This window comes from Cyprinus carpio, chromosome B5 (genome assembly GCF_018340385.1).
Source record: "Cyprinus carpio isolate SPL01 chromosome B5, ASM1834038v1, whole genome shotgun sequence".
Classification (NCBI taxonomy): Eukaryota; Metazoa; Chordata; class Actinopteri; order Cypriniformes; family Cyprinidae; genus Cyprinus; species Cyprinus carpio.
Genome location: NC_056601.1, coordinates 15,771,845 through 15,798,552, shown reverse-complemented (window position 1 = coordinate 15,798,552; position 26,708 = coordinate 15,771,845). Strand labels below are relative to the sequence as shown.

The 26,708-nt window shown below is 37.0% G+C and overlaps 2 protein-coding genes across 2 annotated transcripts in view; both read right to left on the bottom strand.

The window, feature by feature from the left end:
• Positions 1-14,676, bottom strand: part of iqgap2 (IQ motif containing GTPase activating protein 2) — a 53,047-nt gene extending 38,371 nt beyond the window's left edge. The window contains exons 1-2 of the mRNA XM_042724609.1: positions 14,400-14,676; positions 8,262-8,361 (exon numbers count right to left, since the gene is read on the bottom strand). Of these exons, the coding sequence (XP_042580543.1) occupies positions 8,262-8,361; positions 14,400-14,481 (182 nt within the window). The 5' untranslated portion in view covers positions 14,482-14,676. The remainder of the gene's footprint in view (positions 1-8,261; positions 8,362-14,399) is intronic.
• A 3,287-nt stretch (positions 14,677-17,963) lies between these two features.
• Positions 17,964-26,708, bottom strand: part of sv2ca (synaptic vesicle glycoprotein 2Ca) — a 34,531-nt gene continuing 25,786 nt past the window's right edge. The window contains 9 exon segments of the mRNA XM_042723399.1: positions 17,964-18,757; positions 18,913-19,072; positions 19,191-19,394; positions 19,529-19,662; positions 19,767-19,934; positions 21,081-21,169; positions 21,303-21,413; positions 21,892-21,981; positions 22,344-22,477. Of these exon segments, the coding sequence (XP_042579333.1) occupies positions 18,574-18,757; positions 18,913-19,072; positions 19,191-19,394; positions 19,529-19,662; positions 19,767-19,934; positions 21,081-21,169; positions 21,303-21,413; positions 21,892-21,981; positions 22,344-22,477 (1,274 nt within the window). The 3' untranslated portion in view covers positions 17,964-18,573.

The following is a 26,708-nucleotide window of genomic DNA, read 5'->3' as shown; positions in this document are numbered from 1 at the left end:
GGAGATACGGGCTATTATGACGTCACAGTGGGTTACATCATGATTCTGATCAAAGAAACTCTCTTTGATATCTGATGCTTCCCTCTACTGGACTATAAGATGACATTCCTTGCATGTCCATCCAGCTCTTTAGGTTGATTTAATTAAAGACAACATAGATAAAATGACAATGACAATGACAACACTCTGCCCAGACATGTGTCAGCAATTCCCCAGCCTCCCACAAAACCTGCTTTGTTTCAACACAACCCATCTGCTGGAGCGCCTCTAAATTAAATAACACTAGTACATGATATCACATCATTGATATCTAACTAACAATGTGACATACAGTTTCGGTATCAAGATTTCGTGTCAGGGGAATGACAGGAAAAAAACTATATTAGGTCAAACAATAAACAATGGCCTTTTATATGAGAAACAACTTGCTGTAAAAGCGGCTAAAACTGAGCATTGGCCATTATAAAATGTGCATTTCAAAGCAGAAAACAAATTAAAGGGTTAGTTCACCCAAAAATGAAAATTCTGTCATTAATTACTCACCCTCATGTCATTTCAACCCCGTAAGAGCTTTGTTCATTTTCAGAACACAAATTAAGATATTATTGACGGAATCTGAGAGCTGTCTGACCCTCCCATAGACAGCAAGGCAACTGAATTGTTCCCAAGTCCAGAAACGTAGCAAGAAGATCTGTAAATAATCCATGTGACATCAGCGGTTCATCCACAATTATATGAAGCTACGAGAATACTTTTGTGTGCAAAAAAAAATAAATAAATAAATAAACACTTTATTCAACAATTCGTCTCCTCAGCATCACCCTGTAAACAGCGTATGTTGTTCTGTGTCAGCTGCATCACGCCGGATAGGATACACTGTTTCCGTTCAGATCAAATCGTATCCGGCGTGATGCAGCTGCCACAGAACAGCATACGTTGTTTACAGGGTGATGCTGAGGAGACAAATTGTTGAATAAAGTCTTTCTTCTTTTTTTTTTGCACACAAAAGTATTCTCGTAGCTTCATATAATTGTGGATGAACCACTGATGTCACATGGATTATTTACCAATCTCCTTGCTATGTTTCTGGACTTGGGAACATTTCAGTTGCGTGGCTGTCTATGCAGGGTCAGACTAGTGTTGTCACGATACCAAAATTTCAGTATTCGGTACCAATACCAGTGAATATCCACGGTTCTCGGTACCAAAGCAAAACACAAAAACATGCTAATTAAAAAATTTGACTATACTTTCATTTAATCCAAACAGTGTACATATTTAATTTTAAAGGAATTTTGAATTTTAAAGCCAAGAATGACAACTAAGTTAGCTAAAAACTAACTTAAAAAAGCACTGCTCACAAACACTGCTCAGGCATTACAGGCAAGATGACATCCATCATTTTCTAAAGACAGTCAGTTTTCTTCAGAAATACAGTGATATATGTAAAAACACCCACACCAGATTTAGACTTTGACACGTGCAGTGCACATGTTTATTCAATGAAGTCAACTCCTTTTGGAAAATCTGTTTGTTGTGGTCAGTTTTGATATTTCCCAATGTATGGGAAACACTGTGAAACTTACCTGCTTGAACTCTTTAATTTGATCTGGGTGTCTGTCTTGAAAGTGTTTTGTTAGTTTAGTGTGTTTCCTCCTTTTGAGTTCGCCCCATCTCAGTGCTTCTATGAAGAGAGCGCATCTGCGCACCTTTTGGATAGCGCACCAAGAACCAGGTTGACTGGGTACTCGGTACTACCAGTACTTAAAAAAAAACTGGTACCGTTACATTTTCGTTTTTTAGTACCGACTTGGTACCGAAGTACTGGGTCTAGGGCTGCACGATATTGGGAAAAAATGACATTGCGATATTTTATTTTTCTGCGATATATATTGCGATATGAAATCTAAACAAAAATGGGGGTGAGCACACTTACATTCTCATTTTAAATGATTTAAACATCAGAGTATTATTTAAATTAGAATAAATTATTTGTTTGTAACTTTAGGATATGGTTTGAATTGTTAACATATTAACTAACATGAACTTACCACGTGCAATACTTTTGTTACTATTTTTATTAATCTTTGTTTATCTTAGTTTATAAAAACACAGCTGTTCATTGTTTGTTAATGTTACTTCACAGTGCATTAACTATGTTAATAAATACTGTACAACTTTTGATTTCAACAATGAAGGCTATAGCCTAAATGTTGAAATTAACAATGTTGTAGAAGTGCAGTTTAGTAATAGTAAATGTTAAATAATGTAGTTAAATAGTTTAATAAATAGAACATGATGGTAAAGTGTTACAGTTTTTTTTTATACACCAATTCAGACGTCTCGTGAGTTCAGTGTTGGACAGGTCAGTTGTTTAAACCATTCATTAAATTGAATCGGTTCAAATTAATCATTAGTTCGCGAATCAGACGTGTACGTACGTGCGTTGTGTAATTATCTCGGCAGTTTAGGATATCGCACAAGATTTGACAACACAGAAAACATTTCATCACTGGATAGTTTTTTTTATTTTTGTTCGACACCACCGTGTCAATTGATTTTGATTAATATGCACGAGGGAGAGAGAGCAAGACAGCGCTCGTGTTGTTTGAAGACGGTGAAGGTGAGCGAGCGCGCGGCCGGGGCTCGCTCGCTCTCTCTCTCTCTCTCTCTCTCTCTCTCTCTCTCTCTCTCTCTCTCTCTGCTCATTCTTATATGCACCCTGTTAAACTGACAGGACTTAAAAACACATGAAAATAATAAACTTTAATTTTATGATGGTTAAGCTTTGCAATTAATCCGCTAATCACATTCGTCAAGGGCCGGGGAGCAGTTGGCCCGTATGGTTAATGAATAACGGATCAACTACGACAGCCTACATCGCACATCCTGCGATGTGACTATCGTGGATTCGTACATCGCGATATCGATGTTTAAACGACACATCGTGCAGCCCTAACTGGGTCTTTTGACAACACTAGGTCAGACAGCTCCAGATTCCATCAAAAATATCTTAATTTGTGTTCCGAAGATGAACGAAGGTCTTACAGGTTTGAAACAAAATGAGGGTGAGTAATTAATGACAGAATTTTTTTTGGGTGAACTAACCCGTTAGGATTGAAATGAGTATTGTTTGTATTTAGCAGATGTCTTATTAAAAGTGCAATATGTAAGATGATGACAAAAAAAAAAAAAAAAAAATTCAGTTGACCATTACCACTATTAACCATTGCCACTACAGAAACAGCCTAGTTGCAGATCAGTTTGTCAATATAGTGAAGTGGTTCTCAAATGTTTTTTTCTTCAGTTCATCAAGAGGTGACTCAGCATGTTTGTTGTATTAAAGTACTGCCCTTAAATGCGAACATTGAATGGTTAATTATATATATGCTGTGTTATTATTCACCTTTAACATATAGTAGTTTGTTCTCTGCCTTCAGACACCCCCACACTTCTAGGTTATAGCATATATAATAACCTGTAGCAGATCTATACAGGTGGAGCTGGGGAAGGTGGAGGGTTTCAGAGGAACTATGAAAGCACACTGCAAATGATCTAGTGAACACTAACCAGCCATTTAAATTTATAGCAGCAAGCTTATTGGCTGCATATGCAACATGAATATGAGGGAAGCTTGCTTGTGCCAAGAAATTTAACTGTGAATGTGAATATCATCAGTTTGCGTTAAGGACCCATCAGACTGTGCCATCTAGATTTTCATGACAGAACTTGGCATATATTTGAAGAAACACTGGTAACCAAACAGTTTCAGTTCCTACTGATCGCCATTATATTTTTGACCGTATGGGAACTGAAGCTGTTTAGTTACCAACATTCATCAAAATATCTTCTTTTGTCTTCCACAGAAAAAGGGAATTCATACAGGTTTGGAATGCCATGAATGTGAGTAAATTATTTAATTTTTGAGTAAACCATCCCTTTTTTGATTTTTGGGTTTTAGATTGATTTTGTGGGTTGCTGTATCAGGATATGTGGCAGACCCGATCAGAAGAGTAGTATCCGGCCGCTGTGTACACCTCTCCCTGTTCCTGCTTCTCTCTACCAAGAATGCAGCCGTCTGTTACACTGTCTAAGAGACATCTGACTGTTTACAGCCCTCAAGCAACCCTTTCCTGTGATTGTTAGGCTGCAGGGGTTCAAACTGAAAGAAACATTCAAAGCTCTGCTCCAGACTGACCATGACTCAAAATAAACAGCTTTGACTAATAAGTTACTTTAACAGTTTTACATACTGTTCATAGAAAAAACAGCATTACTGGTATTGAGGTGAGTGTTCTAACAGCAAAACTGCACAGAGTTAACACACTGTGGAATATTATTGCTTCAGCTGGGGAAGGAACAAAGGAATGGGCCAAAAATATCAGTTGGTTCTGGCAGTTTACTGTCAGATGAATAGGACCAAGGCACAGAGTTCAACATCTATTTTATGATTTTTAACCTATTTATCAGACTGCGTGTGTCTAACATGCTACTGAATAGAAAACCATTACCTGCAGTAAAAAGGATCTGGGTGCTGCCTACTGAGGGGGTGACAGGGCAGATGGAAGCATAAGTGAGAGAAAATGGACCAAACCAATTTTACAAGAAAATATAACTATTTTATAAATCGGTGAATTTGTTTGAATTTGTACGATTTGATTCATACAAAAATTTACAAAAAAAAAAAAACTAAAAAAACTAAGCATGAAGGTCCACCCCAAAACCTAACACCCTGAGGCAGATTATTTAAAAATATACTAACAAGATCAAAATGTAAAATAATTAGAAATTGTCATGAGGGTTTTGAAACAGACAATTTATTGAAAAGTTATGCATTTTATGTTATTATTATGCTCTTATGCTCACCAGTTCACTGTTGAAAAAAGTTGTGCCTTTTCATTTTTTTTGTAGAAACTGTCATTCATTTTTGGGGGGATTCTTTGATTAACAGAAAGTTCAGAAGAACAACATTTATTACTGACCCCAAATTTTTAAACAGTATTGTATATTTTATTGAAACATAATGTTGATAAACCAGTTTCGGAAAGTTACGTCATTCTCTATTCATTAGGATGTACTTGTATGCCTGTCAGCAACACAGAAATAGCTACCCAGAGGCATTAAGACGTCCAGAGTCTTAACTAACTTGCCTTAAAATGACTTTGCATAGTGAAGTAAAACAACTCTGTATAGACTCAGACAGTGAATTGGATTATGATGTTATTGCTTAATTTGCCTTGTTTTTATATAAAGACATATCATTTCCCTTTTTCCGTACTTGGCAGACAAAGTAGACAAGTGGCAACAGTACTACCTGGAAAGATTAGAATGAGAAAATGTTACTGAAGCATTAAAGTAAACTACAAAAAAGTCTCTCATCTCAACTCATGGAAAGAGAAATATAAGCTCTGAAAAAGGAGACAATTGTATAAAGTCAACATTAACATTAAGATTAACATCTGAACCAAAATACTCTTGGGCTTATCATACACATGTTGCTCACACATTACTCTTGTGACTAATGAGCTTTAGGGCATCACACAATGACAAAATTAGAATTGGAAAAAGTTTCACAACTAGGTCCCCTATCTAAAATAACATGTTTGTTTGAGTAAGCAGGTACAAAGTTTCCCTGTCACTGTGCTGGAAAGGTGGGTGGGATTGTGTAAGTATGTTTGTCACTTGTCAGCTGCAACAACAGTCCAACAGATCTGGAATTAACATAGTTACAGTTGCATAAATTATCCATTTATTTGATCAAAAATACAGTAAAAGCAGTAATATTTTAATGTCTTTTTAATGTAATTTATTACTGTTATGGCAGAGCTTAGCATTCAGAATCCATTACTCCAGTTTTCAGTGTCACATGAACCTTCAGAAATCATTTTAATATACATGCTGAGTAGAAAATATCAAGAAATGATTGTGATTTATAATATTTGATTAAAATAAAATGCATGAAAGCAAACATGGGGTCATGAAGAAGTAAAGAAAATATTTTACTGTGTGGATTTTAAAACCTAAACCTTGCCAGGTGTAATGAATTCTGAGTAACATCTCAATAATTGTTTTGCTTATTTTGTTAACTGCTAGCACGCTCTTTACTGGACTGTAGCTTTTACTAAAAAACACTATACTAATTGACTGTTTTGACTGCTAAACTCCTGCTCAGCAGGCATCAGACATTTAGTGTGACCTGTGGGCCTCTTCCTGTGACTCCTGAGGTCTGAGTGGAACACAAGAACGACAAGTTACTCCCTTGCTAACAAGCAGATTAGTGACCAGCCTTATAATCCTGATCCAACATGACAGGATTCCCAGAATAGAGGCTTTGCAGAAAAGTCACGACTGTGCTACCAGGAAGGACAGGATGTTTAACAACTGGTTCATTAATTCATTAACTTGCACACTTTGCTCTGATTTTACAATTTTATCATTGTGTCATCAGATGAACTGCACAGAATTTTGAACTATTATGTTGAGAAGTGAAAAAAATGTCCTCATCTCAGAACAATGCACACTGGAATACTCCCTCACATTCTTTCATGCTTCCATCAGATGTGGGTCAAGTTTCCAGTGATACAAATGACTGCTGATGCATTTAACTGAAAGAGACCCAGCCCTCACAACTGGAAATGTTCTAGCCATGCACACAATATGCCTGGTTTATAATCTGAACATACACAAAAGTTTGGGGTCAATAAGAATATTTTAAAATACATTAATAGTTTACATTAAATGGGGCATAACACACACAGTTTCCCCCAATCTCATGTTAATCTTGAGTACCTATAGAGTAGTACTGCATCCTTCATATCTCCAAAAAGTCTTTAGTTTTATCATATTTCTAAAAGAAATATACAGCTTTACGATTCTCTCTGGAAAAAGCTGAGCTCCTGGGTTCTTTAGGAAGCTGGACAAAGTTATCTTTCCCTTACAACCAAAAACACACTTTTTTTAGACATTCTTCCCAAGCAAGTCCCATGCAGCGCTGCCGACAGGTGATGCTTGTTGATGGGCGTGATCTCGCTCTGGTCGATGCGTGCACGGGCGCGTTTTTCCATGAGAAATGCCCATATAAGGAGTTCCACCCTTGTCTACGTCGTGAAGAGCCACAATCGGAAAAAAAAACTCTCCAAAACTTGAACAAACCCTGAAGTAAGATTTTTGGCACAGAAATACTCTGTCATACGTCCAAACTGTGTTTTGAAACTTTGTCCATGCCTAGCATAAGAATCCAACTCTTTAACAGTGTAAACAACTCTGAATGCATGAAACAGCATTGTACCCCTCCTTACATTAAATTGATCAAAAGTGACAGTAAAGGCATTTATAATGTTACAAAAGATTTCCAATTAATGCTGTTCTTGTGAATGTTCTTTTCATCAAAGATGCTGCAATAAAAACGTATCACAGTTTCCACAAAAATATGAACCAGCATAAGTGTTTTCAACACTGATAATAATAAAAATGCATATCAGCATATTAAAATGATTTCTGAAGGATCATTTGAAAACTGAAGATACGGCTGCTGAAAATTCAACTTTGCCATCACAGGAATAAATGACTTTTAAAAATATGATCATGTACTCAACAGTTCTTTTGAATTGTAATAAAATGTTCACAATATTACAGAGTCCTTGGTGAGCATAAGAGATTCTGTCAAAAACATTAAAAAAAATCTTACAGACACTAAATTTTTTGAACAGTAGTGCACACATTGAAGTAAACCATAAAAATACTAAAATAATTGCAACCATAAATGTTGCATTCTGGGAGCTCATTGAGAAGTAACTGGTTTCAAATGTTTAATTTCTTAGAATCATATTTGGACAATTAACATTAAAATTCATTATTTCACTTTAATATTTGTTATGTTTTGGCCCCTTTTTTAAAGAGTGTCAGAGCTGTGGCACATTCTCCTCACACACAATTGCCATAAAATACACTAATGAGCTGCACACAGAACAGGGTCACAGTGGGCCAACAAAATATATGCATTTTCAAGTTCCTGTAAAAGGTTTGTGATCTTTTTTGTTTTTTCATATTGGTGAGAAAAGGTTTGTAAGCATATTTATTTTGCCATCCTGCACTTCATACTGATAAGTTATCACACTGTGAGCACAGCCACATGCAAGGCAGGATCACCCCTGAATTACTTCAGTTCATGTTCAGAAGGGGTCTTCAACCTTTTTCAGGAGAAGGACCCTGAGCATAGTCTATATGACTAATTTGGGTGAAATATATATACTTTGACTCACTGTTTGGCTTCCTCTAGGTGACAAAGGTATTCATAAGCAATATTCTGCCTCCTCCTCTCATCCATTTCTTCTGCCGACAGCCTCTCATCATCCACAATGGCTGTAGGATAAACAAAGGAAAATAACAGTTGGACAATGCAACACCCGATATCAAGAATATATGTTATTTTTCAATAATGTTGGAATAACACATCAGAACGCTGAGCGTGACATTTTCCTCTCCTGGTTAATCAGCTAACTGTAGCATAGCCAACACAACTACCACCAGACTCTCCAGTTACAAACTATGACAAAAGGTAATGAATGAATAGCCAAGTTCCATTCTTCTAATTATATTTTATTCAGACTTTATGTGTTTCAGACTGCTTTTGATTTAAAGTCACATTGGAATCACTTTTCAGTTGCATGAACTAGAAAAAGTGCTTAAGCAATTTATAAGATCAACTTATAAGATCAACCAGATGAAACACTGAATGTGCGTGTATGCTTGAGTAATTTTACACAATAAACAGTACACGTGTGCAGAAATAATCAGCATCTCTTTCATCCCTGTCAGCGGTACATACTGTAAAATCATCTGAAGGCAACACTGTTATGTCATGTTACATTAAAAAACTGTTTGTGGCTGACATTTATGCGATTGCTGCTAAATTACTTCTCGGCCACATCTTCACTAGACTGCCAAGTTCAACGCAATCGCTTTATTTCTGGTTAAGTAGCTGGAATCACCTTACATATGACTTAAGCTGGTCACAAGAAGTTGTTGATCAGTCATTTGATGTAATTGGGCCAAAGAAACAACTGATGACATGCCATTAACTGTCCATTTTCTCAAAAAGATTTTGGACATTTAATTCACATGTGGAATGCAATTATCAAAATCAAGTGCCATCTGCAAACAACTGATACTAGAGTTCTTCATAGAACTAACTTTGCTAATAATGACCTTTAAATAACTTGTCCCAAAGTGATTATAGTTGATGTGGACTCAAATTCACACAGGTGTCCTATCAGATTTTATCACAATAACTACATATAATTGACATCTGAAAACAGTTTTGCTGCTTAACCCTTAAATGAATGGATGTCCAATCATTATTATATATTCGGGTCATTAGTGACCCGGACCTATATATCTAAGACGGATGGATCTCTAATTGCTGCAATAGCATAACTCTCCTGATATTTTAATAACAGTTAAAAAATAATAAAATAACGCTTATTTCATTACCTTTTGACACTTAGAAGGGTTCAATTTGAGCAGATGATTTTACCATCACTGTCATCGCCACAGCGTATTTCCACAGTACATTCAGCATCTGGCTCATATCCGCAATCTCAAACATATTCTCAAAACTACCATTTTCAATTACTTCAAAATCAGTATTTTGATGGTTGACAGCTTATTCACCACATCCACAATCAAATGACAGTGACACTTACAGTATAAACCATTGCTCTGCAGTAAAGCCATTCAAGCCAGTTAAATTTTGCTGATGATTTAATGCTGATTTTGGTGCTGATTTAATTATCGTTGCGCAGGACAATATACTTACATTATTACGTACCTCAGATCGCTAGAGACCCTACATACTTTTTACAGAAAATTAATCAGGAAACATTGTTATGTAAGTTTACTTTTTTTTGGTTATATTGTTTATAATGAGGAATACTAAGAACGTTGATGTCTAAATTTAAGAAATAAAGGGAGGGAGAGGGTAGTGAATGACGGTATGCAGTTAAGGGTTAATATATTTGTAAAAACCGTGACACTTTTTTTTTTCAGGATTCTTTGATGAAAAATAGGTTCAGCAAAACTGAAATACAAATCCTTACGTCTTTCTTAAAATAATTTTATTTGAAATAAAAATGTGTTTTGTGACAGTTAGTGTTAACCCTAACTTGATTGAAATAAATGTACTGTCACTTTGATCAACTGAATGCATCCTTACTCAATAAAAGTACTGTTTTATTACAAAAAGAAACATCTTTACTCATCCCAAACTTTTGAACAGTAGTGTAAATTGTTTTGCATTAAAGTGTGTTTCTGCTACATTTTTTTTTTTTTTTTTTATAAATGTTTGTATATAAATGTTTTTATATCAGTTTGATTTTATTCAATGCAGAAACATTTTTGAATGTGACTGAAGCTCAGTGTTATAAGGGCATCATTACTTTTTTTTTTTTTATCTTAGTTAAGCATTTATTTTAATAGCATGGAGTAGGGGAGGGCACTATACTGGTATGACCGTTACAACCGGTATTATGTTGTTTCATGATATGGATTTTGCTATACCGTGGATATTTTGCATTTATATTGTTCTGTTCAATTTGGTACGCTTTGCAAATTTTAACACACATGACGATTAAGAGTTGAGGCTGAACATTTTTTTTTGTCCTCTGTGTGCAATGTTTACTACACAGGCATTAGTAATCAAATACATAGAGCATCATAACAGACCAAATTAATAGAGCACAAATCGCCTACTCCAGTGGTTCTGGAGTAGTTAGTGAAGCTGTGCAAAGCTGATGTTGTGCAAGATGATCAACATGCCGTGACACAACACATCAACATGACACACTTAATAGATTAACTGCCAACCACATCTCACCATCAAAACACCATCTATGAAAGCAGCACCCAAGTTCACAACCTGTAGTGTTTACCACCGAGCTCATGATTGATTTTGAGAACAGTCTACTCACAGATGTAGCGGCACTCACGTCACTTTGTTTAATAAGTTATTTGATTATACAATCGCCTATCCCTTGACTGAATTATATAGTGCATCTTCTACACAGCCTGGTGGGGCCCAGTTGAAACATCAATAAAATAGTAAAATATGACACTTATTATGACTCTTGGTAAAGTAGGTCACATCCATTCTCACACAAAAAAGGCAACAGCATGAAAACAAAGACCAGTGCAGTTTAAAAGAAAACTAAAGAGAACGAGTGATGCTCTGACAAGAAATGAGAAGCTCAATTTTACATGTGATAAAATCAGACAGAGCACAAGACTGCGTCCAAGTGTTTTCACGATCCTCACTCATCTAGTAATAATTAAGCTTGCTGACACACAGTCCCATGCTGGTCTTTGTTCGAGTAAATGAGATTCAGTTCTGTGATGGCAAACAGCACTGCAAATTTCTAACCCTTACGCACAGGCTCAGGCTTGCCAGTTAACCTCTGTGGGGTTTCATTACGTAGGTCAGCCTTATCACCTCAATCTGTCCCACAGACAATAACCCCGATATTTTGAAAACACAAAAACAAAAATGGGTTCTCACAAAAGTGCGTCTGCATTTAAAATATTATAAACAAGGAAAGACTCATCAGCAATCTTAAGTTCATCAGCCATTTGAGGAAACATCAGTGGGTAGATTTAGCCTGTTGACTAAGATCTGATGTGGCAACATTAGTAACAGAGGCACATTTCAGTAACCAACGATTGGGGACTTTTAAACAACAGCGATGCATTAAATTGATCAAAAGTGACTGTAAAGTCTTTTACACTGATAATAAGAAATGTTTCTTGATTTTTGAAGGATCATGTGACAACGAAGACTGGAGTAATGAAAATTCAGCTTTGCCACAACGGGAAAAAAATTATAATTAAAAATATTAAAATGTAAAAAAATAAGTTATTTTACATTTTAATAATATTTCACAATATAACTGTTTTTATTGTATTTTTGATCTAATAAATGCAGCCTTGGTAAGCATAAGAGACTTCCTTCGAAAACATCTTACCAACCCCAACGTCTGAACAGTAATGTAAACTGTGTCAGCAACCGCACCACACTTATAGCGGTTGTGAGGTGAACGTCTGTCTGTTTGTAAACTGAGGTCATCCAATCTCTCATATCAATATGGGCCACAGCTTCCTCATATGACCATGAGATGCAGTGTAGGCCATTTCAGTCCTCCTTGCACGAGATGATGTCATTTCCTGTATGCTTACTTTCAAGATTAAATCTGTCTTGAATGATATCTATCATCTATCACTGTGATGCAGACTTTGGTCCAACTTTTGGGGGTATCTTCAAGCAAACAGCTTAAAGGGATACTCCACTCCAAAATGAAAATTTTGTCATCAATCACTTACCCCAGTGTCGTTCCAAAGTCTCCTCTGTGTCTCTCCATATCACCGTATGTTCCGAGCCTGTATCATCCGAGCCACAAGGATGCGCTGTTTCTACATGTATTTAGCTTTGATTTGAAAGAAAACAGCGCATCCTTGTGGCGCAGATGATACAGAAGAGTATACGCAGCAAACGGTGATATGGAGAGACACAGAGGAGACTGCTGACAAAGGAATTGTTTAATAAAGTCGTTATTTTTGTTTTCTTCACTTAAAATTAGTGTTCCCAATCACTTCATATAACCCTGATTGCACGTCTGATGGCAGATGGAGTATTCTGACGATGACTTTAATACCTTTTATGGACCTTGACACTGTTATTTACTTGGCAGTCTATGGGACAGTCACAGGCCTCCTGGTTTTCATCCAAAAAATCTTAAATTGTGTTCTGAAGACAAACAGAGCTTTTACAGGTTTAGAACGACATTGGTGTAAGTGATTAATGACAAAATTTTCATTTTAGGGTGGAGTATCCCTTTAAGACACAGGGTATAGTTGTACTAGCTTTTGGAGCTAAATGAATATGTGAAGCATGAAAATGTGTTGTCCCAATTCCAAAAATCTGCTTTTTGTGAATAACAAAGGCAATTAATAACAAAAAGGCTCATGTAAACACCTTATATAAAATTAATGAATAGATTAAAATTAATTAATTCTAATTTAATAATTATTATAATTAACTAATTAAAATTAATTAATAAATTAAATCAGCAGCATGAAACCAGTGGCCTTGTCAGCAGTTTAGCTGGAATGTGATCTCTGTGCCAGTGTTGATAGAGAGTTAAGTAAACTTCATATAATGAGCTGGCAAAAAGTTAGTTAGCTAGTTCATCTCTCAACCTTGATTTGATATGGTAGACTTAACTAACAGGTTCTGATACACAACCAACTAGCAGTTTATGCCAATATTAACCATTCTTCGTCATTCTAGATGTACACACAGTAAAACACCATGTCTACCAGCATGGTGCAATGTGTGTTTAATAAAACCTGCACAGATAAACTCCTTGAACAGAATTCCTCAAATATCTGCACTGTACAGACTGTCAGGTGCTTTTACAAAGGGCAGAGGTAATGTTTAACTGGAGAAAACTCTTATGGAGCTTCTCTTTACTCAGGCCACAGCATGAGATCTAATGCCAAAGATACAAAAACACCTCTCTGGGGCAACATAATATAAGGACATGGCATAAGGACAAAGTTCAGGGATCTGACACTGGATAGACAAAATAGTTAATATAGCATTTCTGTAAGGCCCAGAACCAGAAGACATTGTAATGGCTCATTGTGCAATGTCTCATAGAAGTTATCATTAGCACATCACCTTCTAGATCAAAAAATGGGAAGTGGGTTTGACAGAAATATAAAATTTTACAATTTTCACACATTTCTACTTTACCTCTTACTGGACAAGCCAGTCAGTTCAGTCATAAATATTAATATAAATTTAAATTGCTTTAAATGACTCCCTTGCAGGTATAACACCTTGATTTTTTTTATATAATAATGTTATATAAAACTAGTGACAGGCTCAAAAATCTGGAATATTAAAACACACATTTCATGCACTCTAAAAATGCTAGTTCAGATAACCTAAAAGTTAACTGGCTTTATTCAAGTCAAAAATATTATTCAAAATCTGCCTGAATACATGAGCTCATATTGAACTCATTTTTAAAGCATCAGGTCAGCATCAGTGTGCTTCCAAATATTGCATATTTATATATAACATTTACATGTATATTCATACTTTTGAGGAAATACATTTCCTCAATATTATGCATGTACTGTACATGTGCATGTACTGTACATGTGCACACCAAACCACCCACCCACTCCACTGATAGCTGTCAGATTACTGTGGCAGCTACTCTTGCTGACCAACTGTCCAGGGCAGTACAGTGCATTCAAATTCAGTTTACACTCAAATCTATTTAGATTCATATTTAAAGAGTAGTTTCATAACTGATATGAAGTAAAGTGGCTCTACTCACATCCATATCGTGGTCTGAGAGAGTTTGCGCCGTCTTCATGGTACATCCTGCTTCCTCTGAAACTCTGCTGAGCCTCCACCATAAACTACGCTCGGACTTTCTTATACTTACTACAGACTTTTTTCTCAAGCGAGCAAAACAAAATGTGCTCCTGTAATCATAGCCTTGGTTCCCAGCAAAACGGCGTGCCCATTTGCACTGAAGCGCTTTCGGTTACAGCGGCTCTTCCTTAGCCTGTCAACCTGATAAAAGCCCCGTGAGCTCGCGCTGAAGCTCCGCGCTGACACTGAATGCGCGGCTCCACCTGGTGGCGCGCGACGCCACCCCGATCTCACTCGCGGTGCAGTTAAGAGTATTTTACCTGAGCTCATGCTTTCGCTTTGTTGTGTAAACTAATGTAGTAAGGGGAGCGATTCTGTTATTAGATAACAATCTTGACTTGAGGAAAAACAAATATTAATTTATACGTTTTAAGACTTTTTTAAGTGAGTTACGTTTTAAATGACATTGTATTAGCCTATAAAACAACACAAATAAAACCACAAATTATAAATAAATAGCCTAAATAAAATATAGCCTAAATTTATTATTATTAAACAATAGATAAAACAATAGAAACACCTGTTATTCTAACAACTGTGTGAACTGACATCTGATCCTCACATTGGGATCAGATTAAAAGTAGCCTAATTACAAAATAATAATAATAATAATAATAATAATAATAATAATAATAATAATAATAATAATAATAATAATAATGTGTGCAGGTAACTAATGCAATAACATGCAGATATTTCAAAGTGTGACTTAATTCTTCAAAAGTGTTCTGAAATACTAAATTAAAATGTAGATTAATGCAATCAATAAAAGTAACAATCAATGAATAAGTCTAGTGATTAGAAAACAAAGCAAGTAATTAAAATGTATTTAAATCAAGATAACATTTATTATAACAAGACAGAAATTCATGAATTTACCATTTCCTATACTTATCCATAAGATCTGGCCCAATGCAATGTATTTCGACTGGTATCATATTTCATAGATCCTATGTTTACTACTTAATACACGATTCCAAGAAAAGGTCAAATGTGAGAGATGGGTTTCTCATTTTAGAGTAAAAGTGTCCTGAATTAGGTGCAAGCAACACACCTCCTGCAGATGTCAGTGTTGTACTACACTTAAAAAACACAGACTTTATCATAATATGGGTTTAAAGTTGGGAAATTTGCCCTCATTATTGACAAATCGTCTATGCAAGTAGTGTTAGATTTCTCAGTGATATTTGTGTGATATCAGGTGTCCTCTGTGTTCACTCTGTGTTAAAGTCAGAATGTTGTCATGGGCTGATGATGCTCCTCAACTAGCGGCTAATAAATTCTGTTTTTAAGGAGTTGTAGCCTATAGGCTACTTACGTTGCATTCATCAAACTGTCATCCGAGTCTGTCATTTCATATCCATCACTGTGTAGAGAAAATTTCAGAAGTTCTGGCCGAAATTTAGCCATTGAAGTCATTTTTATATAACTAAACTAGTTTTAGGTCAATTATGTCAAGTTAAAGTTTCAGATCAGTTGCTACATGCTTTTTCATGTGTTTTGTTTTGTGTTTGTTTGGACAGCATTTTTGAATTTTTTTTCTTGTTTTTGTTTTTGTTTAATGAGTAAGTCCAGTCTGTGCATATTTTCCTCTAATAAGCTTTGTTTCATATTAGGTACAGACACTCTTCAGCACATCTGTATCACCTTCACAAAATATGATAGCTTTATTCTTTTTTGTTTTTTTTTCTGCCATAAAACATACAACAGTGCGACATTCTCTGGAGAGCTGAGCACACAGACCCTAAAAGTTTAATACATGCAGTTTTGTTCAGTGATATCTCAGGATGGCTGGTTCTTAGGAACAGTGCTGCAATGACAGATGAACAGTAAACACTTTCAGCGGTGTACATAGATTCATCCACTGCAGTCCCCAAAAATGTTTACACACAGTATTCAGCATGTGAGTGGATTACTGTAAATGTACGAAATATACATGAATAAGCACACATTTACCGTTTACCCATACACAGATATATACACACTCAAACAGTTTGTACTGTTCACAAACATACAGTACACACATTTCAGACAGCATGTTAACATTAAAATATGTGCATAAATTAAAAAAGGGTTTTCAGATGAAGACAGGCTTAGATCAAGGACTGTACAGCACTGATCATTTATAATCTCATTTATAAATAATGCCTTCAAGAAACTGCATAGCTTTGCTGAGAGTGAGACAGCATTAAGCCACTTTGGTTAGTTGGAAGCCAAATCAAATGAAAAACATCAATGGTCCTATAAAAGGTTCTAATCTTTTTAGAACTTTCTAAAAAAAAAAAAAATCTTATTGTAGACCTCTCAAAACATAGCAAAGCTAGATAATAGTAATACTATTGATGTATGTTGTTCAGAGAACTGTATTTGGCACTGATTGTAAAAAGCTTAACCATAAGATTTAACATTATGTGTTTCCAAAGCAGAATTCCCAGTGTGATATGATCTTTCACACATCATTCTAATATGGCGATTTGGTGCCGCTTTTTTTCAAATGATCCTTTGATGAATAGTAAGTTCAGAATGACAGCATATATTTGAGGCAGAGAACTTTTATAACATTGTGTCTTTACTGTCGATTTTGTTGATATTATTGATTCATTGATGATTAATAGTATTATTTGTTGTTTTTTATTTTATTATTTTAACCACAAATTTTTAAATGGTAGTGTACTGTATGTAAATCTATATTTAAATATCTAAGTCATTTTGTAAAAGCAACCAAAACAGAATTTTCTTCACTTGGCTTGAAAATGAAACTTGTAAATGAATCATGTGTCATCTCTCTTCCCCTCTCCACAGATTGTAGACCCCATATGTTGAGGCGGGCCCTCTAAATTCCCTCTGCACCAACAAACCTGTCATGTCAACAAGATGAGTCTTTGACACTGTACATAAAAGAGGCTTTCTGGGACATCGCCAGCCTGATTCTCATCAGTCCTTCTGTCAGATTGTAAGATGGTTTGCATGAGTGACCCTGGCAGATACACACTCTATGATATCAAATACAGCAGCCACCTCAAGTTCATACGTGATGATGATCTTATGTAGGAGAGGCACAGTTTCAAAAGGCCATTCGCTGTTAGACAAATCACAAATTGGCAGAACAAGACCGATAACACACGCCTGTTGTATATGAAATCAAATAGGCTTGCAATAAAAGCTTATGAACAAAATATACTGACTCCACTGTATATGAACAAAACATCTGCAGAGCACAAAATAGGATTTTTTTTTCAAATATATATAAATATGGCCAGAGGAACTTTATACATGTACTTTGAGCATGAGTGCACAGTTGTGGCCTGTTTCATCAGAGGTTGGAGTACATATGCAAAAGGCTTGATTGTTTAAAAAAATAAATAAATACAGGGGGGGGGGGGGGGGGGGGGGGGGGGGGGGGGGGGGGGGGGGGGGGGGGGGGGGGGGGGGGGGGGGGGGGGGGGGGGGGGGGGGGGGGGGGGTTGTTGTAGGGGTTAACCTCGTCATCAACTTACTCAATTCTCAGTGAAATTGATTCAACAACAAAACCATGTTCTCTTTCATTAGAAATATATGATAGCATATCTGGATGATGTTTTCACTATGTGTAGTCAAATCCTGAAACTAATAACTGAATAAAAAGTTGGTTACCTGTAGACTGGTCTCAGTCTCTCATCTCTTTAGTAATTCTCAGGATTCAGTCAGCCAGGTGTGATGCAGCTGTGCTGAGCTTTCGGCATATCTGATCATCCTCTCTGCATACTTGCAGCAGATTTGGATTGCTCATTAATAGGTTGTTTTTCTCAAGTCTTAATAAGGGGACATTAATATTTATGCTCACATTCATTCCTGGGCCATTATAAACCTCTAAAAGCCACAAGGAAACATGAAGGTCTTAGTTAAATGAACTGTACAGTATAAAGGTGCAGAAGTTTTATTATTGCAAAGAAAGTCTAAAGAATGTCAAAATGTAATGATGCCTAATTGAGAAGTATCTTGTTATGAACACAATATAAGTACACAGTGTACAACAATGAGGAATGAGGGTTAAGTCAAGCCTTTTAAGTTTCTCCAGACCTCCAACACAAGGGTTACATGAGGACATTTGACCTGGTGTCAGGTAGTCGCAATCCCACCAGACCTCCGCCTACGAGCATTGAGGAGGCCAGAAGAATGGGGATGGCTTTGGTGATGCCCACTAAAGATCCAAAAATCAGGTTTCCCATCACTGCGGCTAGCTTGCACAAGGCATTACAGAAGCCAAATCCAGTTCCTCTGAAATAGAGAAGTGGAGGGAGGGAGGATGGAAGAGAAAAAGGTAAAAAGTTGGTGTTACATTGATATTTAATGGGCTTTGAGGATTTGGGATCATTAAACAGCTTTGTTGCATGTCTGTTAGCATATTTTATTATGTATGAGTACAAACACACCTTCTGTCTGTAGGGTACAGCTCTACTGTCACAACATCCAGGGAGTTCCAGGCGGAAATACTCAGGCCATTGTACAAGCACAGCATCCCAATCATCATTGACTCACTGGTGCCAAACCACAGGAAGAAGCAGCTGATACCAGACAGAATCATGGAAAACCCTGACAAAACACAGACTTTTTACAGCAAAACTATTCCTTCACACATTTAAAAAAGTATGAATCTCAAATATATCTGCAAAGTGTTACAACCTGCAACAAAATGAAATATCTGTCTCACCTAACATAGATAAGCGGCCAATTTTATCCATGAGAAGTGCAGATACAATGTTGCCGGGCAGAACCGCCAGTGTTCCCAAGAAATTGACGAGGTAGACCCAGTATGCACTATAATCATCCTCAAATGTCATTTGACAGCCTGTTTTGTTGTGGTAAAATGTGCTGTTTATGACGTCTGTGTTTATCAGTTTGGAGTCGTCAATATCTGTCAAATGAATTAATTAACGAGATTTAAACCACAGTAGAAAGCGATAGTCAAGTATTCGCAGGCTTGCAGCAAAGTGGTAAAATTGTGAAAAAGTGGTCTGTTTTGTGTTCAGAAATAAATGACTGCTTTACCGGTGTTATAGAAGACAGCCTCAATAAATGTGCAGTTGCGAAAGAAAGATCCAACTGATGTCACATCCTCAAAAAAGCAGCTGTGAAAAGTGGAATTGATGAAAGTGACAGACTTGAATTTCATACTTATGAACCTGAGGAATGAATAAAAAAACGATTTATGAGATACTATGCAGGCATACACAGAATCAGTACAATAAAAGAAGATTACTGTTACATAAGTGTTTGAATAAGTCACCTGTTGTTGATAAATAAGCTATTAGTGTGTATCTGGTTCTCAAGGGTGAAATTGAAGGTGAAGTCTTCAATGCGCTCGTTATTGTTATGCCTTTGTACTTTGGAGGCGTATTCATTGGCCTGAAGATGTTTGATGACGTCAGGGAACCACACGGATAAACCGTAATACCTGCAGAAGTATTGAGTTCTTTAATAAAAGAAAGAAAGAAAGAAAGAAAGAAAGAAAGAAAGAAAGAACGAACGAACGAGAGAGAGATAGAGGAAGATGGAAGGAAGGAAGGATGGAAGATAATTGTTGATGGTGACATTAAGAGTGGTTGAGTTTAAACAGAATGAAAGTGGTTAGACAGACAGAATGACAGAAGACAGACAGAACAACAACAGAAGACAGACAGACAGAATGACAGACAGACAGACAAACAAACAACAGAAGACAGACAGACAGAACGACAGACAGACAGAACAACAGACAGAACTACAGACATACAGAACTACAGACAGAACAACAGATGGAAAGACAGATAGACGGAGAGACAGACAGAACTACAGACAGACAGAAAGACAGAATAACAGACAGAACGACAGAAAAAAAGAAAGAAAGAAAGAACAACAGAACGATAGAAGACAATGACAGACAGACAGAATGACAGAACAATAGACAGAATGACAGACAGACTGAACGACAGAAGACAGAACAACAGAAGACAGACAGACAGACAGAATGACAGACAGACAAACAGAACAACAACAGAAGACAGACAGACAGAATGACAGAAGACAGACAGAACAACAACAGAAGACAGACAGACAGAATGACAGACAGACAGACAAACAAAACAACAGAAGACAGACAGACAGACAGACCGACAGACCGACAGACAGACAGTATGACAGACAAACAGAACAACAGACAGAACTACAGATGGAAAGACAGATAGACGGAGAGACAGACAGAACTACAGACAGACAGAATGACAGAATAACAGACAGAACATCAGACAGACAAACAGAACGACAGAAGACAGACAGAACAACAGACAGACAGAATGACAGACAGACAGAATGACAGACAAACAGAATGACAGACAGAATGACAGAATGACAGAACAACAGACAGACAGACAGACAGACAGACAGACAGAACTACATACAGAACAACAGACAGACAGACAGACAGAATGACAGAACTACAGACAGAACTACAGACAGACAGAATGACAGAACTACATACAGAACAACAGACAGACAGACAGACAGATAGACAGAGAGAATGACAGCACGACAGACAGACATACACACAGATAAGAGATCTCACCCAAATGACAGTGTGAGCCACACAATGGCAAGTTTGACTGTACTGTCTTTCACTGGATAATTAAAACACTTCAAGAAGTTTAACCAAATCTGGAAGGACAGAAGAAGGAGTTTTAATAATTTTTATTTGAATCATAAAAAATTTTCACAAGTATTCTATAATTTATTTTAATGATTACATAGATGATATTATTTCTGAAAGGTTACACATCATGAATCTCACCCCATGAAGCTCAGTCTTTATTCTGAAGATCACTTTTGAGAAAATGTTGCCAGATTCAGCCTGCATCTCGACAAACTCATCGATCTGCTTTGGGATCTTAATTCTGTTCACCTACAAGAAAAAACACCAGTTACTATAGTTACGTGCACACTGTAAGGCATACTGTAGTTCTCAATAATGATTTATAACTCAGATTTTTCTTTTTCGCTACATATCAGATTCAAGTGTAAATTGGTGAAAAGTTTGAAGAAAAAGATCTCAAATCAGATTTGGTCCACTTTTGCCTGCAGTCTATATGGGCTATTCTACAGAATTTTTGTTATGCAATGCAATGAAATGTGAGTATTGTTTAAGTTTGACTTTTAAGAGAGAGAATATCTTAGGGAGGTATAAGAGTGTCTAATTTGGATGACAGCTTGATCTTCATCACTAGGCTGCTCACCAAGCAGCTCAATAAATGACACCAGAAACATCTGTGAAGCCCACATACAGGGCAGGATGAGACAATCATGTATTAATTTTAGTGACTTTAAAGCATGGTTGGTGCTCTAAGCAGCTTAAAGTTAGCGCAGTGAGCGAATCTACTCACGGTGAAGACTTTCTCGGGCTGTCCACGCGCTCGCATGTTTGTGTCATGAATCTGCTTGAGGATCATCCAGGCCTCATCGTGCTTCCCCACCTGAAAGGATAGAGCAGAAAAATCCCTAAGAGATTAACTGGATTAAGTGGAAACTGCAGGGCTAGATGACAGCCGCCCACCTCTATTGCCACGGCAGGCCTAAAAGAGGGGCGTAGGGAGTCACGACAAGCACGCGTCATTAGCTTCAAAGAGAGTCGTGTTCCCTTAAGTCAAGTTAGGCTGTTTCTTCAGATGTTCAAGTCATATAAACTGATGTTTTTAGAAACATGCAGTTAACAATAAAGCAGCCACATGCATCTGAAATGGATTTTGCCCATTTTCTATTTGTAAATTACTCTTATTTCAAACGCAACCAAAACTATAATGAATTATCTCTCCACCTAATTTCACACACTCCTTACCTCCAAGTAGAACCTGGGGCTCTCTGGCATGAATGTTAAGGCCACCACGGCACAGACGCAGGGGAGAGCGCACACCACCACAAACACCCTCCAGCTGTGGAACTGATAAGATGAGCCCATACTGAAACTCCAGCCTGAGGAAAATATCAGACAATTTTTCATGTTATTGATCCAGCACAGACAAAGGGCTTGGCTGCCTGGTAGCACTTCAAGCCACAAAACTGTAGGATTTGAGCTAGAAACATTTATCAGTAACTGTTGGCATGTCACAGTGATTATGGTCTGAGTGAACACGTCCATTTCATTTGTCCAACGCTGATTGATTACATAAGAGATGAGTGTGGTGTGTCTTTTCCAGGTGAAGGAACTGAAAAAACATCAGGATTAATGTGTGTAATAGGTTGGGCTTCCTTTTATAATGCAGTCCTGATTTGAGTTAGCAACATAAGGAATAGCTAAATAAAAAAAAAAAAAATCTAAATCTAAAACACTGTTAACAAAAACAAACTAAAAATTATTTTTCATTAACTGAAATAAAGCTGAAACAGAGAGCACACTGAGCTACAGGATTGGCCAGTTCTGTTATAATATTCTGATATAATATTCTTATAGTGCATATATATACAAGGACTCACCAACACACCATCCAAAACTATTCTGCATTTCTAATTTTAAGTGGTGTCAGGCAGGTTTCTGAAATCACGTAAAGCAGCTTTAAGACTGTCATGAACTCAAAGAGTGCAATAAAAGTATCCCAGGCTGAAAATGTGTTTTTCTCATTATATTTCATTTTAAGTGGCTCCTTTTCTACTTCTCCTCCATATGCATATTCTTTTTTTTATTTATATTTTTGTTTTATGGTATTGTTTTTTGAACAGTGTAGGGTCTTAATGATATAATTAAAGTGGAAATGTCCGTTTGAAAGGCACAAGTGTCTTTCACTTATGGTAATGTAAAGTTGCCATTAAAGGAATAGTACACCTAAAAATAAAAAATAAAAATGGCTTAAAATGTAGATGAGTTTGTTTCTTCATTGGAACAGATTTGAAGAAATTTACCATTACATCATTTGCTCACCAATGGATCCTCTGCAGTGAACGGGTGCTGTCAAACTAGTCCAAATAGCATAATCCACAAGTAATCCACACAACTCTAGTATATTAATTATCCTTAACAAGACATTAACTGATGGACTGAAGTTGTGTTGATTAATTGTGAATTATCGTGATGCTTTTATCAGCTGTTTTGACTCATTCTGATGGCACCCATTCACTGCAGACTATTGGTGATTGGTGAGCAAGTGATGTAAAGGTAAATTTATCCAAATCTGTTCTGATAAAGAAACAAACTCATCTGCTTCTTGAATTAAATAATCACAATGGGTCACATATAAAATAACATGTCCTAAAATGAAGAAATGAAAAAGTCATATAATACACATAGTACATAAAAAATCCTGAGTTTTGAAATAGAGGAATACGGCATGATGAAATACCGAATTCAGTGTGTGTGTGTGTTCATTAGTGTATCTCTGAGGACCTGTGGTAAATAATGAAGGTAACACTACACTGCAGTATAAGTGAGCGTTATGAAGCTGTGATTGCAACAGTAGGCAAGCCCAGAGGGTTAATGTTTCACCCATGTCATTGGAAATCTCATTACTTAGATTATGTGCATAATTGACTGAGGAAACGGGTGACTGAGTCAGCAGCTATAGCAGACCTACCGTTTTGTACAGTGGATTGCCAGTGGCTCTGGTCACGGCCGGCTTTAATGCTAATAAAATGACACACTCACACACACAAACTGTGTAAAAGTAAATGTTGTAATGACTTGAAACATTTCCAATTGTAAGGACATTTATTTTTTATTGTGTAACCGAAACCTAGCAAACTGCATTCAGATGCAGTAATTTAAAGCATCATAGGCACCAAAAGAAACCTAAATTTGCCACCTAATTTTCTTAACGAAGAAGGGAATCCCTGAATGTACTGCAAGGGCAATGAATTCAGAATTGCATACAAGCATAATACTCTTGCTATTTCTCAAAAAATATGGTAAAAACAGTAAAAGTGATATTGTAATATGCAATTCTGAAAGAGGCACATGAGGTAGGATAAATGTTTCTTCAGTACTGAAAATCATAGCTAAAATACCTCAGTGTAATAAAAAAAAAAAAAAAAGATTTTTTGCAATATGCTAAATACCCAAAACTTTTGCTAGGTTCACAATCAAATCTGACAACATAAGACACTTGGGCCTGCGACTGACAGTTTAGGAGTTATGAGTGATTCCGTACTTTCGACCGCTGTAGCGTCCCCGTCAGGCCGATTGGGCGAGCCTTGGTCACGTTGTAGGCGGTGTTAGTACTACCATCCCTTCCATTTTCCATTTTCCTTCATTGTCTCTATGACTTACGGTTTGGTCTGCACGATCAGTTTTACGTGGAAATTGCTCATCTGTGACCATTCTGACAATTACAATAGGGTTTCAGTGCTACGCGCTTGAACCCCTAATTAATGAAATATAAATATAAATGAAAATGAGATTGAGCTGCATAACATGCACTGTATGTACTATATGGGTAATACATCCTGCCACTTTTAAAAGCTCTGTTGTCATTGATCACTTGGTTTGTACATGACATACAAACTAAATACAGTCCTTCCTAGCATTCCTAGCAGTCCTTCCTACTATAAAATTCTGAAAAGCTCTATTCCAAAATATAGTGAACTCCCTACTGTCCACTGCCTACTCAACTCTATTTTAATGCGGCATGAAAAACAACCTTATAAGTGATTTATTTGGAGCACTGTACATTAGAAGGAACTTTTTACAACATATAGCTGAAGTGGTACATAAGAGGTTAGGCTCACAACTGATTCCAGTAGAGTTTGGAGTTAGCATGTTAAGCTAACTCCACAGTATCTTCACACATGAGTACAAAGAGGCTAATAAAAACACATAGAACACAAATATGGTGATTAACATACTTTTGTGAACTAGTCCTAGGTTTTTCGCCCGATCGGAACAAAACCAGTGCAGAAAGATTCTCTGGAGAGTGAATATCAAAATGTTGAACTTTTGACTCACCGTCGCAAAGGGACACCAAAACGTTCGAAGGGGGCAAGGCCACTTTTAGTAAAATGCCTATAACTCCTGAACGGAATGAGATATATTCACCAAACTTGGAACACATACGTAAGAGCTCAAGCTGAGGTCACAGTGAAAATATCATGGATTGGCCACTTGGTGGCACTATAAGAGGGAAAATGGCTATAAATAGGCAACCATTTGTCCTATCAACATGAAAATCTTAGTCCAACGTGCCACAGGTGTCTATGGGGGCATTTGCGTATCTCAAAAAAATATGACTGCCACTGTTTTGTGTATTTTGAGAACATGTTGGAAAAGTTTGGCGGAGGAAGTTTGGGAACATATTTGGGTGGGTTTGTTTTGGTCGATGGTAAAAAGGCTTGGCAGAAATTTGAAAGAAATCAGTCAGTGGGGGGCGGTATCGAATTTTTTGAGGGCGTAAACGATTGTACATTGTGCGGTTTTCGGCACATACACACAATATTCATATCATATGATAGACCTCCTCGTTCCAAACAACTTTGCCTCTAGAACCAGTGCTAGCAATCAAACCATTTTTTAAATGATTGAGAAGATGTGAAAACCATACTTTTGCGAACTAGTCCTAATTTTTTCGCTCAGTCTGGAAAAAAACACAGCAGTGCAATTCTCTGGAAATTTTAGGTCAATAATTATCAAAAAAGTGTTGAAATTTACCCTTTAGGAAGCTATAACTGTGACGGCTCGTAAAAGAGGAGGAAGCAATTGCAGGCAATCAGAAGAAGTTTATTGATATCAGAGTCCAGAATGTAGGCAATGGAAACGAAGGTCTACGGTGGCGTGAGAAGAGCTGGATGGTGAAGTCGCAGGTGAAGGTGAAGACGGTCAATGGATGAAACCAGGAACAGACCGGAACACTGACACGAAGACGACAACACGAACACAATCCAGCAAACGAACACGGAAGACGGTAAACCAACTAGGAAGTGGAGACATGAATGAGGATCTGACAACAGACAGAGAGATGGGTGAGTATATGTAGCTGAGTGGAGATGAGGATCAGCTGGAGCGAGACAATCAACACACAGGTGACAACAATCAACCAAACGAGCACATGGAGACTACGTGAGTACAACAACAAACACAAAACATGACACGGAGGAAACAATGGATTTCCTACCGTGACAGTACCCCCTCCCCTAGGACGTCACCTGACTTTCCCAGCCTGCTTTACCTGTAGATTGTAATCATCAATAAGGCGGTGATCCAGTATGTCCCGAGCCGGAACCC